This window comes from Trematomus bernacchii, unplaced genomic scaffold (assembly GCF_902827165.1).
Source record: "Trematomus bernacchii unplaced genomic scaffold, fTreBer1.1, whole genome shotgun sequence".
In the NCBI taxonomy this organism is placed as follows: Eukaryota; Metazoa; Chordata; class Actinopteri; order Perciformes; family Nototheniidae; genus Trematomus; species Trematomus bernacchii.
Genome location: NW_022987828.1, coordinates 3,990,166 through 4,008,439, shown reverse-complemented (window position 1 = coordinate 4,008,439; position 18,274 = coordinate 3,990,166). Strand labels below are relative to the sequence as shown.

General features: G+C 43.9%; 2 protein-coding genes across 13 annotated transcripts in view; one reads left to right on the top strand and one right to left on the bottom strand.

The window, feature by feature from the left end:
- Positions 1-8,848, top strand: part of micu1 (mitochondrial calcium uptake 1) — a 38,415-nt gene extending 29,567 nt beyond the window's left edge. For all 3 annotated transcript variants that reach the window (XM_034152049.1, XM_034152048.1, XM_034152047.1), the window contains 4 exons: positions 2,425-2,562; positions 3,871-3,979; positions 7,209-7,298; positions 7,979-8,848. In XM_034152049.1, coding sequence (XP_034007940.1) covers positions 2,425-2,562; positions 3,871-3,979; positions 7,209-7,298; positions 7,979-8,139 — 498 coding nt within the window. In that variant the 3' untranslated portion in view covers positions 8,140-8,848. The remainder of the gene's footprint in view (positions 1-2,424; positions 2,563-3,870; positions 3,980-7,208; positions 7,299-7,978) is intronic.
- Positions 8,849-11,012: 2,164 nt separating this feature from the next.
- On the bottom strand, positions 11,013-18,167 carry nolc1 (nucleolar and coiled-body phosphoprotein 1). Of its 10 annotated transcripts, none has more exons than XM_034152324.1 (15): positions 18,015-18,167; positions 17,641-17,696; positions 16,922-17,085; positions 16,690-16,811; positions 16,478-16,586; positions 16,254-16,378; positions 16,016-16,130; positions 15,472-15,597; positions 15,335-15,394; positions 14,906-15,244; positions 13,407-14,500; positions 12,473-13,364; positions 12,255-12,373; positions 12,067-12,150; positions 11,013-11,970 (listed from the first exon to the last, which is right to left on the bottom strand). In XM_034152324.1, exons 1-15 carry the CDS (start codon positions 18,123-18,125, stop codon positions 11,809-11,811), a joined length of 3,678 nt encoding a protein of 1,225 aa, XP_034008215.1. In that variant the 5' UTR covers positions 18,126-18,167; the 3' UTR covers positions 11,013-11,808. The 10 variants fall into 10 exon arrangements, with proteins under 10 accessions (XP_034008215.1, XP_034008216.1, XP_034008222.1 ...); XM_034152325.1 differs by having other exon boundaries at positions 13,509-14,500; XM_034152331.1 differs by having other exon boundaries at positions 12,473-13,004; positions 13,524-14,500.
- Positions 18,168-18,274: the final 107 nt, after the last annotated feature.

The window sequence follows — 18,274 nt, the reverse complement described above, 5'->3', positions numbered from 1 at the left end:
GGGACTACCCATAAAAAGTAACAACATACTCAGAGGAAATATTTCTGAAATTGGTACATCGAGTCCCTCTGTAAATATTCAAATAAACCAAAACATGTGGGGGGGAGAGGTTATTGATGTAAATGTTATGCATATAATACAACAAAAAAGCCCAGAGGATGACAGAGCTCTGTGTGTTGTCTGGTCAGTGTCACTCTCTCAAACTGTGACGGTTCAGTATAACAATCTACCCCCATCCTGCCTCTACTGTAACAGCAACCCATCAGTGTTGTTGAGCATATGGTTTTTCTAATCTCTTTAATTAGCGTGGGTAGTTCCTATGATACACTGAACCATAAATGGGTGCCATCATCTGACGCTCTAACAATAGGCCAGGAGTCTAAAAAGCATCTGCCAGATGGAAGTGCTATCTGTCAGTTCGTAATGACGGCACGATGCTCAGAGAGGAAAATCATAACACCAGAGATAAAGTTGACATCAACATGGGTAATCCAATTCCTGTCTTACTCTGACACGCTGCCTTCCCCCCCCTCTCTGTCTCTATTTGCTGAGCCTGCAGCTCACACTAGGCCATATTTCGCCAGCTGTTGCGGTTTTTCTTTTGCAGGGTTTTCAATTTCTCTTATTCTTATGAAATCCCTTGTTTAAAGCCTGATCTCGTGTCAGTCAGAGTAAAATGAATACAGTTATCAAACGCAGGGAAACACAATCGCTGTCTTATCAGGCTTGTATGCATAAAAACAGGAATGTCAGAATAACTAGAGCTAATGTCCTTAAAGGGCAGCTTTGCTATTTTTCAACCTGACCATTAATTTACCATGTTTTTAGGTTCACAATGACACGCTTTTTTTTTTAAATAGGTCCAGTATTGAGGGAAAAAGAGATGGAGATCAGATTATTGTTTAAGTGTCAGACAACATTATGGCGTAAATGACGTAGAAATAAATCGTTTTACTTAACCTTTCCCTTGGTCCAGTCCGTTAGTCTTTCTCAGAGAAGTCTGTGGCCGTTTCTCAATCGCGAGGATATTGGCTTCCAAGCCAATATTTCAAGGATGCTACGTCATCGAGTGCCGCCGAAGGACTGTTCCAATCTCCAGCATACTTGGAATTCCACCGAGGCCGCGTCCTTGGTTTGGGGGAAATTTCGAGGCTGCACATGGGTAGACTTCGCGTCCTTAAAATCCCCACAATGCTTTGCGCATGGACCAATTTCCCCAAATCTGTGGCGGAAGATGTAAGGCGGGGCCTCTCATATGACACACACCTGCACACTTGCTAGCCTGTTCCACTCTTTGTTTTCCGAATGCCAGGAAGTATTCTTGCCTTGCTTCTGAAGCAAGATGCTCGGCTCGGCTGTGCCACCAAGCAAGCATCCTCGCGATTGAGAAACGGCCTGTGTTCTGAAATCTTGCGTTACATTTACATTTACATTTTCATAATTGGTTTAAGATTCAACCATCACATTTTAAATATCATGAAGTTATGATTTCTGTACTCCAATACAACAAACTATGACAACATCTGCATTCAGGTTTCCACTGATCTACTGACAACAGGTTAGATGACACAATAACAGACCAACTGGATGAAGCGTTAAGGAATGTGAAACATCATTATTTTCTGGAGGGTCCTTTCTATAATGTGGTCGGACACATGTTATAACAATCTGAGCGGCAAAAAGAAAAAAGTGGCAAAAACAAGCACTTTTAGTTGACATGCATCAAAGGTGCGGAAGTGCCCGATATGATTAGATTTCAGCCTGTTAAGCAGCTGCCATGTGATTCAGTCTCCCTCAATACTGGACTGATTTCCAAAATGGTTGTTCCCATTACTCCCTTAGAAACAAAACACATGGGTTAAATAGGCTCCAGGTTGAAAAAAACTAAAGTTACCGTTAAAGTGTGTCCTGCCGAGTCGATTTTGGCAGCAGAAGGCAGCTGTTATTAGGGAGAGAAAGAACTGTACGTTACCTGCTCATCACCACATTTAATGGGACTTAACCTCAGATCGAGGTAGATCCTCTGGGAGCTTAAATGGGCAGGTCCCCTCTGAAATCTGCACTCCAGGCTTATTTTTGGCTTAGTTATGAGCAGCCTCAAGTGCGACAAATTAACATTTTAAGAGGTCGGCACGTTCCAGAGAGAAAGGGGGGAGGCAGCTGCGTAGCTGTCGAATAGCCTCAGATATAAATCCACTGGATTGACCTGACAAAGCCGAGACTCACAGCTCCGCTCCACTGGAAAATTGTAAAATAATGCACATGCAGATTTTATGTCACCAACACCAGCTTCAGGCATGATTCAACTAGAAGCCTGACAGCAGTATTTACTGTTTCCCATCTCCCCATGCACTCCTTCTATTAATTTGTTTGTTCCTCTGCACAGCACTCAGTCTTCATCTGTCTCTCTCTCCCTTTTTTCAGTTCGAGAGGAATGATCCTGTGAAAGGCAAAATCAGCGAGAGACAGTTTGGGGGCATGCTGCTGGCATACAGCGGCGTCCAGTCCCGTAAACTCAAGCAGATGCAGAAGGGCTTGAAGAAGATGTTTAAGGATGCACAGGTAGATACATCAGAGTGTACTTATTCACACTTTCGTGGAATCCAGAGAAAAGTGATTGGTACTCTGAAGTTATATATAGTGCTGGGGAGGGTTTTAAGTAATTTGCTAAAGGCTAGGAAGCGTGACAGAGCAGTGTGCCTGAGGGAAGAGGAGATTGTGCGAGGGTGTGAGGGAGACTGGGTGAGAGGTAATACATCACCGGGGGAGGACGGCACATTCTGACGTTATCCACCTGACCGACACTTACTCTTTCCCACTCTTCTACTTTCCACTATCTGTGTGTGGTGACCAAACAGAGCAGCCAGTGCTCAGCAGGAGGACATAATTACTCCATCGCTCCTTGAGCTTCTTAATAACCCCTCCAGGCTTTGTCCTACTCCTCGGCAGCTCTTCTATGAATCAACAACTCCCTATTCAGTTATCTTGTTCTACTCGGTCGACTCATTTAGTTCCTTACAAAACAAGGTTTGTACTTTCCTTCCCCTAGACATTCTTTCATCCAACATTACCACCTTGCTCTAAGCAGGTACAATGCCTCCACTGGTACCAACAAAACAGGGGGAAATGTAGAAATAATGAAGATGCAGAGGGCTTTGAGGCAGCATCATATTCTGTTCCCATTGCTTTGCATGCTTTTATGCCAGTTCTGCTTCACTGTAATGAGCTCCATCACTCAATCTACTGAAGTTACGCCCCTACATATCGTATCCCCGGGGGTGCTGCAGCGAAAAAGACATCCCTTTTTTGTATTTTCCCCCAAAAGATAGCTTTGCATCGCTTGGGCTATGATAAGGCACATTTGATGATTAAATGCCGTGTTTAGCTGAGAAAAGAAAAGCGAAGAACCTGCTGTTCCTCCCAGGCAGGAGAAAAAGATGAGGCTCAGAGTCGTGTCTCTCTAAGGAATTAAACTGCAATAAGCATCTCTCTCTTTCCCTCTTTCACTATTTATCCTGACTTCTTCCATGCCGCTGCCAGTCGCTCTGCATTGGCGTAACCTGTAATGTAAATGAGAATTGTGTTATTTACGGCTGGAGACCAGCTGCTTGCTTTTCTTTGCAAATAGGCTCATCAGCAGAGTGGCAGCTGTGTGACTGTGCGTCTGTTGGTATGTGGCACACTTTTTATCCATGTGTCTTATCACGTCACGCTGCCGAGCTGTTCCCAATATGTCACCGTGCAGCCGCAGCTCTTCTAATGACAATGTTTGGCTTATCCTCAACATAATTGCAGAGCTCTTGTGGCCCAGGTAAAACTACAGGAATGATTTGTTCCTGAGGTTTTTGTGTATTTTTCCTCCTTGTGCAGGGCATCACATTCGAGGAGGTGGAGAATTTCTTTACTTTCCTAAAGAACGTGAACGATGTGGACACGGCGCTGAGTTTCTACCACATGGCCGGAGCCTCCATAGATAAAGGTACTCCCACATTTTCCTCCTGACATTCTCTCCACCTAATTACTCCCCTTAAGACTCAACTGTTGTCACCTTCATCCCCTCCCTGTCTCTCAGAGCTGTTAACACTCTGCCAGCCAGGTTCTCTTCCCGTATGTCCTTCTCTTGCTCAGCCATCTCTCGTCTGTTTCTCCATCTATCCATTTATCTCCTGCCTCTTCCTCCTGGCCTGCTGGAAAACATTCAAATCCGAGAACCACGGACATGCAGACATGACAGATCCAGTGAGGGCGTTATACCTTGTCGTTGTCCGTCATTTTGACAAAAAAGGGTCGTTAAAACATCTGTCATAATCTATTATTACCCTTTAGTTTGATTTTCTTTACTTTTTAATGATAGTAAGGCATATCCGATCGCATTTGCATAAATACATTATATATACAAGCTTATAGATGCTTTTAAAAGGGCATAGTGAGAAAAGATCAATATTGACACCAAATGGGGGCAACATTTTTATAGGCATTATTCCTACCTAAATAGGCAAATGTGAACAATGCAATCCTAACAAATGACAGACGGCTTCTCATGACCGTTTTGATTTTGTTCTGACGACTGTACTGTCAACCCAAAGACTGATTTAGCACTTGATCCAAAGTCTGAAGTCGGCAAACATTTCTCCCAGGGAAGTGATCAGACGTTCGCAAGAATCTCTGAACGTTGCGTTTCATTCATCGATCCTGAAAGCACTCAGTTCAGAGGGAGGCTATCCTGCTCTTCACTGAGAGGAGAAGAGGAGGCCTGCTGTGATAAGCCTCAGTGTTCCAGTCCGTTAAAATGATGGGCAGCTTTTAGATTTGTCTAATGACAGGTAATATACCATTAACGTGACATATGGACCTCTGATGCAAGACGTTAATAAAGTTTCAGCCCTGGTTGGTTTGGCAGCACCTGTGGTTACCGTGGCAACAGTAAGTGCAGTTTAATACTCCAGCAAACAGTCATTGAGCAGCTACTTTGTCAGAAATACAACAGTGGCTGATAAACAAATGCACGTTGTTTACATACAGACGTAGGTTAATACGCTGGCTTTTTCCATCAGGCCCTGAGTGGCAGAAATCTAATTTAATTCTTCACACAGAGCAGAAGCTGTTTGCCACACTAAAATGTTGGTTACCTTCCTCACTGTGGAGGCTTCGTGTTCATCCATTACTCCTTCTGCTGTCAAACAATGCAGGAAAAGATTGTTGTCTTGTTTTGAAGAAGTATTTTTGATAAGAAAATCCCGCTAAGATCCAATCGCTAAGACAATACCTTCTGGCTCCCTCACAACGAAGCTAAATGTTGTTTAGCTAGTTGAGATGTGAAGCAGCTGCAGTTGAATGTTTGGTTTGTATTAGCACAGCCCTCACACTGTGTAATGACACCGTTAGGCTGTTATCATTGAGGCCCAACTTGTGAGTGCAGGGAATTTAAATAGACGTGGTAATACAAAAGCAATGAGAAAACTCTATGGGAGGTCTTTTCGGATGTAAATGGATTGTACAGCTATTATGGAAAAAAACAATCTGTGTGATTTCATTCAAAAGTCTTGAGGAATATAAATTAGATGATTGTCCCTGAATTCTAACTCCTGAATAATGTGTCCCTGATGATTATTCAAAAAGACCAATTACTAAAAGAGTCAACGTGTTCTTTCCTTTATCTCCTTCAACACATTTCTGAATGAATCTGTTATATATCCTATCAATGAAAGTCTAATGTGAGAGCGTCACAGAGAGCGAGGACTTGCAGCTTTTATAAAAGGGCAAATTGTTTGATGATGAGTCAATATTCTCCTCATTCATTGCAGTGATTCAGACTTCGTTGGGCCTCCATATGTTTACTGTCAGCACATCCATTAGTTCTGACTCACTGATGAAACAGCTTCAGCAGTAGGGAGTGCAGGCTCTGCCCCGAGGTGCTTGTTTTCCAGCGTATGGTTTCATCTGCAATAACAGTAACAAGCCATGTGTGTGTTTGTGAGTGTGTTGTGGAGCGGTATAGAGAGCATCAGTCTGCAGAGGGTTAGTGGAGAGCTGCCAGGCGTCTGTAAATTATCTCCGCACAGTGAAACCGTCTTCCTCCTCTTCAAGCCTTATAGGGGAAGAGTCTTTTGAAGTGGGGTTGTATGAGGTAAAAGTTGAAAATATCCAATGGCCATTTTTTTAAATGATATTACTATTGCAATATGATTCACTATATTGTACAAATGATCATGCCTCCATTGACATCACTATGTAACACTCACGCTTCTATTGGCTAGCGCTCCAACACATTGTACTTAATAGGCTAAGGGGCGGGACAGCTCGGCCAGCTAACCAATCAGAGCAGACTGGGCTCTGGTTTCAGACAGAGGGTGAAAAGAGGTGCTGCACAGGCAGTATGCGAAAAATAAAGACCTTTTTAAAACATTAAAGTTGAGGCACATCATGTCACAAAATACAAATATGTAAATAAATGTGCTGCTGCCTCTTTCCAAAGCAGCACATTGCTCAGCTCCTGTTCTGGTTCTCCTGTTCCTCTAAACTGGATCATGCCAACAGTCATCTACTGTATATGGACTGGATACAAGTAACTCAAACAACGCCACCTCAAAAGATCTGAATGATCCCTTCAAGGAGCTCCTGTACTTTACACCCTTCGTTTTTGTGTGTTTCATCTCACTCAAATCTGATCATATCACACCCTTTTAGTAGGCTACGGTTTCTCACATGCGGGTGTGTTATCTGGAACTGCACATTGTTAAAGGTAGAAAAGAAGGCCACTGAATAGATTCTTGTCGGAGTGACTCAGCAGTTTTTTTTTCTTTCTCCTGCCATTTGCAGGAAGATTGTGTTTTGTTTTCATCCCTGCCCTCTCCTCTTTTCTCATTCTCCTGTTTCTCTTAAGCTTTGCTCCTCTTCTTGTGTCTTTTTAATAAATCATTCTGGGTGAGACTATGGAGGTTTTCATCATTTGTTTTTCTGAAATGACCTCAGAAGCTGTTTCCTCTTCTCTCTCAGCCAGTCTCCTTCTCAGCTAGATGTCCCGATGCTGTCCTCTCCCGCCTTTCTCTCTCTATTAGATAGTCTCTCCGGTGAGCTGCTATCGATCCCAGGCAGTTTGACTCTCACACAATTTCCTCCACATGGGCCCATTTATGAGTTGACTCGCACCTCTATTACTCTCTTCCACAAATGTTCTCTATCTGTGATCCCCTCCCTCTGTCTCTCAGTTACCATGAAGCAAGTGGCCCGCACCGTGGCCAAGGTGGAGCTGTCGGACCACGTGTGTGACGTGGTGTTCGCTCTGTTCGACTGCGACGGTAAGCACCGACTAACTATGGAGGGCAAATAACATTTTAAAGGTCCCCTATTATACTGTTTTTCATCAATATATTATAGGTCTCAGATATCAACAAAACATGTCTCTGAAGTGTTTGGCTCCAAATACCAAACAGATCGTGCATTGTAGCATCCCATAATCCCCTCTGTTTCTGCCCTGTTCCAAAAGTGCTGATTCTCTGTCTGTTATTTAGATGAAAATAAGGAGCCACTCCCCACGCCCCTCTGAGAGATATTTGGTTAAAAATAACACAATGGTGCTCTAGGAGGAGATTCAGGTGATAAGGTGGGGGGGTGTTACCTTGGTTGGTGATTGGCTAATGGTTACACAAGCCAAAAAATCGTTATGACATCGTAAAGTGGCCAAAATCTGATCAGCTCATTTTCAGACAGGTTTTTATCTAAATGGATCAGGACAAAAAGTGAGTGAATATTTTTTTCTGAAACTTTCAGAATCTCTTTCCACAGAGGGGACACATGTTTATGTATGAAAGACATGAAAAAGTGGATTTTGCATAATAGGTGACCTTTAACTGACGGGAGGCAATCATTAACAAATGGAAGTGTTCTTCTCCTCCTCTCATGTACTCTTTGTCTATTATTTCATCATCTGTCCTCTGTCATACCCTCTCCCTCCCGCCTCCTTGTCTGTCTCCCTCAGGGAATGGAGAGCTGAGTAATAGGGAGTTCATCGCCATTATGAAGCAGCGGCTAATGCGTGGGCTGGAGAAACCCAAGGACATGGGCTTCACCCGGCTGGTGCGTGCCATGTGCAAGTGTGCCCAAGACACCGCCTGGGACTTTGCCGTACCAAAGTCATAAAGAGACGGAGGGCTAAGTGTGCGCAGGAGATGGACGGCGTGTGAATAAAGCAACAACACCAGTAGCACCAACAGGTCTCCACGATACAAACACATTAATGCAATGAACTCATTAGGACTGCAGAGGGGCTTCATCCACCGTAAACGCATGTCGCTGTAGTTCAAAACATCAATAAGGTGACTGAAGCGACTGAAGCATGCTGACTCAGCGCACCGTTTCCTGAAAACGCTTCTCTAGCATGCCTGTCCAAGGCATCATGGGTATGTTTTAAAATATACAAGGTTTGTACGTTTATTTTTGCCATATTCTATTTAGAGGAATGCAGTGTCAGCAGGTATGACCCTTAAGTCAAATGCTAAAAACAGCACTTTTATATCTGCATTCAACACATTTTACTGAAGAAACAGACAGGAAGTGGAATTAAACTTCAGCTGTATAAATGCGGCAGTATGTCCATTCTATACCAAAAACAGACCCTTAGTTATTTCTTTGCTGGGGCAGAGGTCAGTGATCTTGTTAGCATCTCTTCATTCAGTCTGCTAGCTCCAGCTGCATCTTCATTCTGTCCCATAAAAGATCAATAATGCTCATCCTGCTCTACAATGTACTGTTCAAAGTGTGTATTTTTAATTATGATTTCCAACTGAAACACTTTATATGAGATGGATGTTAAAATAAATGCTATATTAAAGATGTTTTTAATAATGAAGAAGTGATTAAGCTTTATTTATGAGTGTTCTGCTTAAGTTGGATTGTTGTCATGCCATGTTCTCATTTCACACTTCGACTTGGAGAAAAGAGCAACGGGGGATTAGCGTGAATAATCCATGTGGCACAAAGGAAGTCATTTGTCATGTGTAATGAAATTGAGTGTAACGTTTTGAGGCACATTTTGTATGGCTGATTGTATGCAGTGGCTTTGAGTGTGTGCCAGAGGGAGAAAAATATGCTAATGTGTGTGCAACAGTGGTCAGCAGTTTTGTCTAATTGAAATGGACAGGATGGGCAGTCCTCGGCCTCTGATGCCCATTAAAGGATTGTCCTGCAGCCGCTCAGCACACACACTGCTGCAGAGGCCTGAGAGGAGCTGTTGGCTCCTGCACACTGCGACTGACACACAGAAGTGCTACTAGGAATGATTGCGAGGCAGGAGATTTGATTGAGTTTCCTCTCATCAGCACTCCTCAGCCGTGCTCCTTTCTGAGCATAAGTCTGGTGATGGATCGTTAAAAGAGTCAACTTTTCAACAGTCACCTTTAAACATAGCATTCTGAATTTCTGAAACTGCATAAATTCGAACTAATCCAGTATAGGGCTTTTAGTGTTTTCAATATCTTAAAATAACCCGTAATGAAGCAGATAATCCTTTGCTCTTCAGACAAACTCAAAACCTATGGTAACTCATGTTTAATAGTTCCATCAGTCATGTTTATGTTTAGATAAAAACTTTTTGTCAAATCTGTACAGTGTTAGAAAAGTGTGAATAATGCCTTCTGTTTGTTATATTCAAACAGTAAAAAACCTCAAGAAAATCAGGTTAATATCAAATGAAGCAGCTGGACCCAGTGATTGTACCGTGACTATACAAAATATTGATAAATGTCCTCAATTAAAGATTGTTCATATTATTCCAGCACTGACTGGTTTCTTCAGCTTTAAAACCCTAAAGGCTCCTGTATCTTGTAGTGTAAATCCCATCATGCTGCAAGCAACATGGCCTCGAACTGCTTCCAGTCTGCCATCAACTGTTCTGCACTCACAAGTTGCCCAGTAACAGCTGTACAGTAGCTGCAGCACCATCCCCACCCCCCAACCCCCTCTCAACAGCTCAGCCGTGTAAACTCCGAGCACACACGCTGTCATGTTTCCCTGCTTGGTGAGCACTGAAGCAACGCCCAACGGTGAACTGTTGTCAGGCTGAGGAGAGGGGGCTATATTTGGAGTGACTGCAGACCTCCCTCCTTAGTCAACAGCGCTTCATGTGTTGGCACAGAAGTGTACACAACATTTCCTCAGTGTAGATTCATAAACTGCATGCACAATGCATGTGCTGTTTAGGAATAAGGCTTTTTCTCTTTTCGCTGAATGCTGCAAGTGTTTCCTTCATAAGGCCATATGTCATGGTTTATAACTAAATGCAAAGATAAAATATATTTAGTATGATTGCAATGTGAGAACAGTGTAACCAATCAGCCGAATCTAATCACTTGTCCTGCTTCTCCATCAAGTTTTTTTTAAAAGGATGGCAATATTGGTAATTTATTGTGCTAAAACTTGAGTTATATTACAGTAACTTATGATCCAGCCTAGTGCAAGTAGTATTCATTCAAAGCAAGAGACTGACTTTTCTCTCAAGGCATTGTATGGATAAAGTTCTTAGTTAATGGGCACTTAATGGGTAAGACTGGTCGTGCACTAAATGGAAGGCTAATGGTCGATCCCCCAAAAATGCTCGAGTCTGTGAGAATATTTATAATTCCCGATGAGCAGGTGGAGCCTTGCCTCCCAATTGTATGGAAGTGCAAGGCTAAATTGTTTGGAGTATCCCTTTCTGTTCTATGGCAAGGGATAAGGTGTCAGTTCACACTGTACATTGAGTTTCCCATTTTCAACTGAAGCTCAGTACTGGAGCAAAGAAATACCTGACTGCCATCTAGTGGTTTTCCTTGACACTTATACAGTTAATGCCTGTGAATATGCTGTTTGTAACTAAATGGACAAAGCAGCTTATTTGTAGACACCCAGCAACAACATTATCCCCGTTATGTGTCCATAAAACACAGCTCAGTGAGAAACTGAGGACAAATGACTCTTATCTAACAATTGTAGGGAAGATTAAAAAAGAAAAAAGTGTAATACCAATCACACCAACATTTGAGCTATTCGGTCTTTAATTACATCTAAATCCATTAATAAAAAAAAAGGTTCTCAAAAGTCCCTACAGGTTCACACCGTAAATTCCAATCATTGAAACAAACATGGCTCTCGGTTACATTGACTAATAATACATTCGATACCACTAACAGATTAGAGCAGGAGTATCCTAACATCAGAAGAAATCAGTTTCAAAGCAAAATGGCTTAAGAAAAAGAATGAAATGGACAGTCTAAGGTCCTCAACATTGAAATGGAATAAAACTTAATAAATACACAGTATAAAACTCAGTTTTACTTTCCAAAAGATTGGGTAATGTTAAGTGAAAAGAAAATCCAAGTGCCAAAAAAAAAGAAATGGCCAAAAAGAAATGTTGACAAACAACCAAAGAAACTTCAAGAAACCATGTGATCCATTAAAATCGTTATCAACCTTGTTTCATCATATAAGAACCTGTTGGGGTGTATGGCTGTCAATCATACATAGAACAATGAAAGAACAGGTTAACATCAAAACAAACTGAAAAGGGGGCCCAATACACACATTGGCGTTTACCATTAACAGGTGGCCTGCAGCCACCTAGTGGCTATAAGTGATGATATCACATGGGTGCCAACCTTAAGCAGTACAGCGAAGGGCAGCTGACGGAAAGTGAGCGCCGGCTCAGCTCTACGGCTCACTTCCTGTCAGTGTGCTGCTGGGTAGTGATGACAGAGGGACTGGTAACAGGGGGGGGGGAAGCGATCATCAGACAGTCCTGATCACACAGGTACAGTAAAGTTCAAAGAGCCGTCCTTATTCACTGTCAAACTTAATAGAGTTGACGGAGGTGGAGTTGATGGCTCCGCCGCGGTAGCTCCCCCTCTTCTTCTTTGTCTTTTCATGGCGGAATGACTTGCCCTTTGTGAACCTGAGCGTGTCGTTGGCTTTCTGGCCCCAGTCCCCGTTTGATCCGAACTGGAAAAGCAAAGACAGATGATTAAGAGTGAATGATCAGCACCGCCATTTCAGTAATGCGTTTTTTAAATTGCTCGTCGCCGTAACTGAACTCACCTTTGCATCAAAAGAATTGTCTTGGAGACGGGGATCCACCGCTACTTCTTCCTCTCTTATTCTACGGAAGGGTACATTGGACGACTGGAAGAAAACACATTTCCATCAAATCATGAACTATTATTACACTTTTTTCCCCTTTAAGAAACCATGCTCAACACTAAGTTCTAGTCTCTGACCGGCCTTACCTTCTTATTGGCTTTAGGAAACGTCTGAGGTGTGGTTGTTGCCATCTTGGTTTTTGGTGTAGTCATTTCTGTCTCTTCCTCGTCGCTCTCCGGTGACTCTTCACCTTTTTTTCTTTTTCCTGCATACGAGAGGGGGGGGGGGATGTTTAACTTTGAGTAATCTAGGATGAAGTTGACACTGCATTACATTTCATACTCTGTATTTGTTTGCGACTCACCATTTGTTGTGGGGGTGGTGGGTGCAGTGGCTGCTCTGCGTGGTGCGTCCTCCTCTGATGAACTGTCTGAGGAGCTGCTCTCTTTAGCTTTAGCAGCCGGGGTCTTCTTGGGTGTTGCTGCAGGTGTAGCAGGTTTTACAGCACTTTTACTGGCCTCTTCTTCCTCTTCGGAGCTGCTGTCACTGGACGATGACTCTGCAGGCTTTGCTGGAGTCTTGGGTGTAGCTGCCTTGGGTGTAGCTGCCTTGGGTGTAGCTGCCTTGGGTGTAGCTGCCTTGCCATTGGTGACTGCAGGCTTGGCAGGGGTGGCCTCAGTCTCTGAATCGGAGCTGTCGGAGCTGCTCTCAGCCTTCTTTGTTGAAGCTTTGGGCGTGCTAGCAGGGGCTGCTGCTGCAGGAGTTGGTTTCTTGACTGCAGGTTTGGCTGCCTCATCCTCAGAGTCACTGTCGGAGTCAGAGCTGCTCTCTGCTGCTGCCGCTGGCTTTGCAGCGGGGGTAGTTGGTTTAGCCTTAGCTGATGTAGCTGGCTTAGCCTTAGCTGATGTAGCTGGCTTAGCCTTAGCTGATGTAGCTGGCTTAGCCTTAGCGGGCTCTTCATCTTCAGAAGAAGACTCAGAGCTGCTCTCTGCTGCAGCAGCTGCCTTTGCTGCGGGTGTAGCAGGCTTAGCCGCTGCAGGTTTAGCCTTGACTGCTGGTTCTTCCTCTTCAGAAGAAGAGTCAGAGCTGCTCTCTGCTGCAGCAGCCGGCTTGGCTGCAGGCGTAGCAGGCTTTGAAGCTGGGGTAGCTGGCTTTGCGGCTGGTTTAGCCTTAGCTGGTTCTTCATCTTCAGAAGAAGAGTCAGAGCTGCTTTCCGCTGCAGCAGCTGGCTTTGCTACAGGCGTGGCCGGCTTAGCCTTAGCGGGTGTAGCTGGTTTAGCCTTAGCTGGTGTAGCTGCCTTAGCGGGCTCTTCATCTTCAGAAGAAGAGTCAGAGCTGCTTTCCGCTGCAGCAGCTTCCTTTGCTACAGGCGTGGCCGGCTTAGCCTTAGCTGGTTTAGCCTTAGCTGGTTTAGCCTTAGCTGGTGTAGCTGGCTTAGCCTTAGCGGGCTCTTCATCTTCAGAAGAAGACTCAGAGCTGCTCTCTGCTGCAGCAGCTGCCTTTGCTGCGGGGGTAGCAGGCTTTGAGGCGGGTGTAGCAGGCTTAGCCGCTGCAGGTTTAGCCTTGACTGCTGGTTCTTCCTCTTCAGAAGAAGAGTCAGAGCTGCTCTCTGCTGCAGCAGCCGGCTTGGCTGCAGGCGTAGCAGGCTTTGAAGCTGGGGTAGCTGGCTTTGCGGCTGGTTTAGCCTTAGCTGGTTCTTCATCTTCAGAAGAAGAGTCAGAGCTGCTCTCTGCTGCAGCAGCCGGCTTTGCTGCAGGCGTAGCAGGCTTTGCAGCTGGTTTAGCCTTAGCTGGTTCTTCATCTTCAGAAGAGTCAGAGCTGCTTTCTGCTGCAGCAGCAGGTTTTGCTACAGGAGTGGCAGGCTTTGAAGCTGGTTTAGCTGCTGCAGGTTTAGCCTTAGCTGGTTCTTCATCTTCAGAAGAGTCAGAGCTGCTTTCTGCAGGTTTTGCTACAGGAGTGGCAGGCTTTGCAGCTGGTTTAGCTGCTGCAGGTTTAGCCTTGGCTGGTTCTTCATCTTCAGAAGAGTCAGAGCTGCTCTCTGCAGCAGGTTTTGCAGCGGGGGTAGCAGGCTTTGAAGCTGGGGTAGCTGGCTTAGCAGCGGGTTTAGCTGCAGCTGGCTTACCTGCAGCTGGCTCTTCCTCATCCTCAGAGGAGGAGTCAGAGTCTGAGCTGCTCTCTGCAGCAGCAGCAGGCTTTGCAGCTGGCTTTGCAGCCGGGGTAGCAGGCTTTGCAGCAGGCTTAGCTTTCACTGTCATTTCTTCATCCTCAGAGGAGTCATCAGAGCTGCTCTCAGCTGCCTTGGCGGGGGCTTTGGAAGCTACAGCAGCAGGTTTTGGTTTGGCTGCAGCTTTAGCAGCAGGTTTGGCTGGAGCCTCATCTTCAGAGCTGCTGTCTGGAAAAACCAATACAATACTTTAACATCAGATAGACACAAATGTAGTCACTTGATCATGGCACACACAGCTAAAACGTTGACTGTATATTACAACAGTCCTGCAGCAAATCCTGGCCTGATGTTAAGTTAACAAGTTTCAACGTAAACTAAATATTATCCTCAACAAAGATACACTGCCTTAGTTGTAGCAAGGTGAACAAACTGACAACCGTGTATGTAACGAAACTGGGGAGAGTTTATATATTATGTATAACTGACAGTTCTCATGATGGAATTTAGTTGGATCCCTCCACAAACTGGTAGCACTGGCAACACAGTTTAAGTAAATGAAAGCAAATTCAAGACAGAAAATAAACCACTTTGACAGAGATACAGAGCTCACACCCTCAAAATGTCTCTTACCTGAACTTGACTCCTCTTTTTTAGCTGGTGCAGGTTTAGCTGCTGGCTTCTTTGCAGGAGTCACCTTTGCTGCAGGTTTTTTGGCCTCCTCTTCCTCCTCTGAACTAGAATCGTCCTCTGAACTGGAGTCTTTTTTAGCAGGCGTGACTTTAGCTGCAACAGGTTTAGCTGGAGCAGCCTTTGCAGGAGTCACCTTTGCTGCAGGTTTTTTTGCCTCCTCTTCTTCCTCTGAACTGGATGAGTCTGAGTCTTTAGCGGGAGCAGCCTTGACTGGGGCAGCTTTAGCTGGGGTGACTTTCACAGCAGGCTTTTTTGCCTCCTCTTCATCTGAGCTTGAATCTTGAAAAACATGGGCATGGAGAGGAAGATTTGTTACATTTTGCATCAAACACAAAGTAGAAAATGACAGAGTGGGATTGTAATTGTTACCTGAGCTGGACTCCTTCGCCGCTGGTTTTGCAGCGGGGGTCTTTACCGGTGCAGGCTTTGCTGTTAGGATAACAACGCTGTTAGATATGTCATTTCTGAAATCACTACTTCCAAGTTGGGAAAACTGGGTGCCTTACCAGCTACTTTCTTCTCTTCTTCCTCGTCACTGCTGCTGTTTGAGGAGCTGTCCTTGGCCTTGCTGGCTGCTGGTGCAGCTGGAGCCTTGGTCACTGAAGCGGGAGGTGGGACTGCACTGTACGCTCCTACCAAGGCAAAGCAAACTAATCAGCCTCATAACACAGGGCCCATGTCCAATACTTTAAGCACTTAGGTTTAGGTGACATACTGCAAAAGAGGGACTGTAGTGTTACTCCAAAATAGGTGCTAGCAATTTCAAGTTGTTCTATTTTTACCAAAAGATTCCTCTATCAGATTATGTAAGGCTAAAAGATGACAGGACAGACTAACTATCATGTAAAATAAAACTGAAGTTAATATAACTACCTTTCGTTTGATTGGAGTTACAGAACCATGATAACAAAAGAAAGGCTTTGCTCAGAAAGGCCAACTCATTGCAAGTGCAATCAAACCTCTCTGTGTTTATTGGTTTTCATAGCCCCAAACAAGTTTTATAACTTGACATTGTCTGGCTTTTATAATAGAGTGAAAATAAAAACCCACCTGCTTTGGGTTTTTTGCTGGGTGGAGCCTCATCTTCAGATGAGTCTTCACTGCTTGATTCAGCAGCAGCTGCTTTCACGGGGGCCGCTTTAGCTGGAGCCGGTTTAGCTGGAGCCTATCGGACATGTGAAGTAAGTATTGTGTGTGTAACAAATGTACTTTACTACAATAACTTTTTCTATTTGTTTCTAAGTTTTGGAAGAAAGATATTTACATATGGGCAGTATCTTTTACATACCTTGGTTGGTTTTTCATCTTCTGAATCTGATGAACTGTCTTCGCTGCTGCTATCTTTTTTTTTCTGAGCTGCAGCTTTAGCAGGAGCAGCAGATTTGGCTGCTGTGACTGTAACACCCTTGGCTTCTATTAAAGGTTAATAACATAAATTAGATACAACACATTTCATTATAATCATCTCAAAATAAATTCACAATATTAAATGACATCTTGCTCTAGACTCACTGGCTGGGGCTTTAGCAGGCTGCTCATCCTCAGAGTCAGATTCTTCACTGCTGGAGCTGCTGTCTTTCTTCCTTCCTGCAGCAGGGGCAGCGGGCGCCTTCACAGGAGCCTACATGCGGAACATTCATTTTAATAATAGCATAACCACCAGACATGGCTTTCAACACTGGCAAGATCTTGTATGAAACTATAATTTGAATTATTCTTCCTACCTTTGCAGGAGCCTTTGCAGGGGCCTTCTCCTCCTCAGAGTCACTGGAGTCTTCACTGCTGCTGGATGCCACTTTAGTAGCTGCTGCTGGTACAGGTGCTTTAGCGGGCACCACCTTAGCTGCTAAAACAAACATTACAGAGATATGTTACACATATATAACCGGATCATAAATGTTACCGACCTATTTAAACCATCGTAATCAGTTTTCTGCATCAAAACATTGATTTTACCTGCAGGGGCTGCCTTGGTTGGTTTTGCAACCGCTGCTTCATCGTCGCTGCTTGAGTCTTCGCTGCTGGAGCTCGCTGCACTGGTTTTTGCCTTCTTGGCTGATGGACTTGTTTTAGATTCAGCTGTGCTGGAGGGCGCCTTTCGTTTCTTGGCTTCAGGAGACCTAGGAAGACACATGGGTATATTAAAAAGGGAACAGCTACCTCAAAAATTATCTAGTCATTTATTGTATACATTTCTCCTATATCTGAAGAGATTAGCGACAAAGCATATTTATCTCAACTACAGAGACTAATCCTGTAGCTGCTGCTTAGAGAGTGAACCTTAAGACATAATGAGCAGAAATTATTCTTAAAGTGAATATTTAAAAGGAAAAATGCATATTATTTAGCATCACTTGTATAAATCCCAAATTCAAGGGATAGCAGATCCACTTTAACCTAATAATGCACCAGTTAAAGCACTATTCTGCTGCTAAGGTAAACAGACTACTTTACACTAAAACAATTTTTTAAATCACGTTTAAGTCTGATAAAGGGTAGATTTTGTTTGTATTAGAGATAGATTAGACAATGCATAGGTGAACAGTGACTGCAAATGATAGGTGCAATGAGAACCCAATAAAAAGGCTTGGCCATATCTTAAAAGTGTATTAATATCAGTACTAAACAAGTTTTAGTGCTGACTCAATAACAAACAAAACAAAAAAACAACTCACTTCACCCAGAAGTCGTAGATGCCGACGAGGCTCTCATCATTTTCATCTTGTGGAGTCTGTAAAGAAACACGTGAAGCACTCAATTAGCCATTTGCAGTTGTAAAGTTTCACAAATTCGCAATCAAATACATGTTCCTGCAACGCAACACAATATAATGCCAATTAAAATATTAGTATGAGCTTTTAAAACGAATGGCAACCAAAGAACAAAGTGTGCCTGTACACACGTGCTACCTTTCCTAATGGGTGTACGGCCCCTCAACGTTACATGGCTGTACGTGTACTCCTCGTGCAGCATGTCTCAACTTCACCACACCGCTAGAGACAGACAGCACGAGCCACAGACTAACAACAACACACAGTGAGCCGCTTACCACTTTAGTCTGTTTCATAAACTGCTGAGCCGCCTTGGTGAACTTGTTCTCCACCAGAAAGGAATATACGCATTTGTAAAGATCGCTCGGCATCGACTTTTGCTCCGCCATCTTCACCACGCTCTTTTCTGGAAGGAAGGAAAGTGAGCGGAAGCGTCAATTGTGCGCATGCGCCTCACTATATGGCATGTTCCTCTCGAACTTTTGTTGATTTTGAAAATATTTTTTTATTGAAAATGTATTTGTTGAGTTGTAGTTTA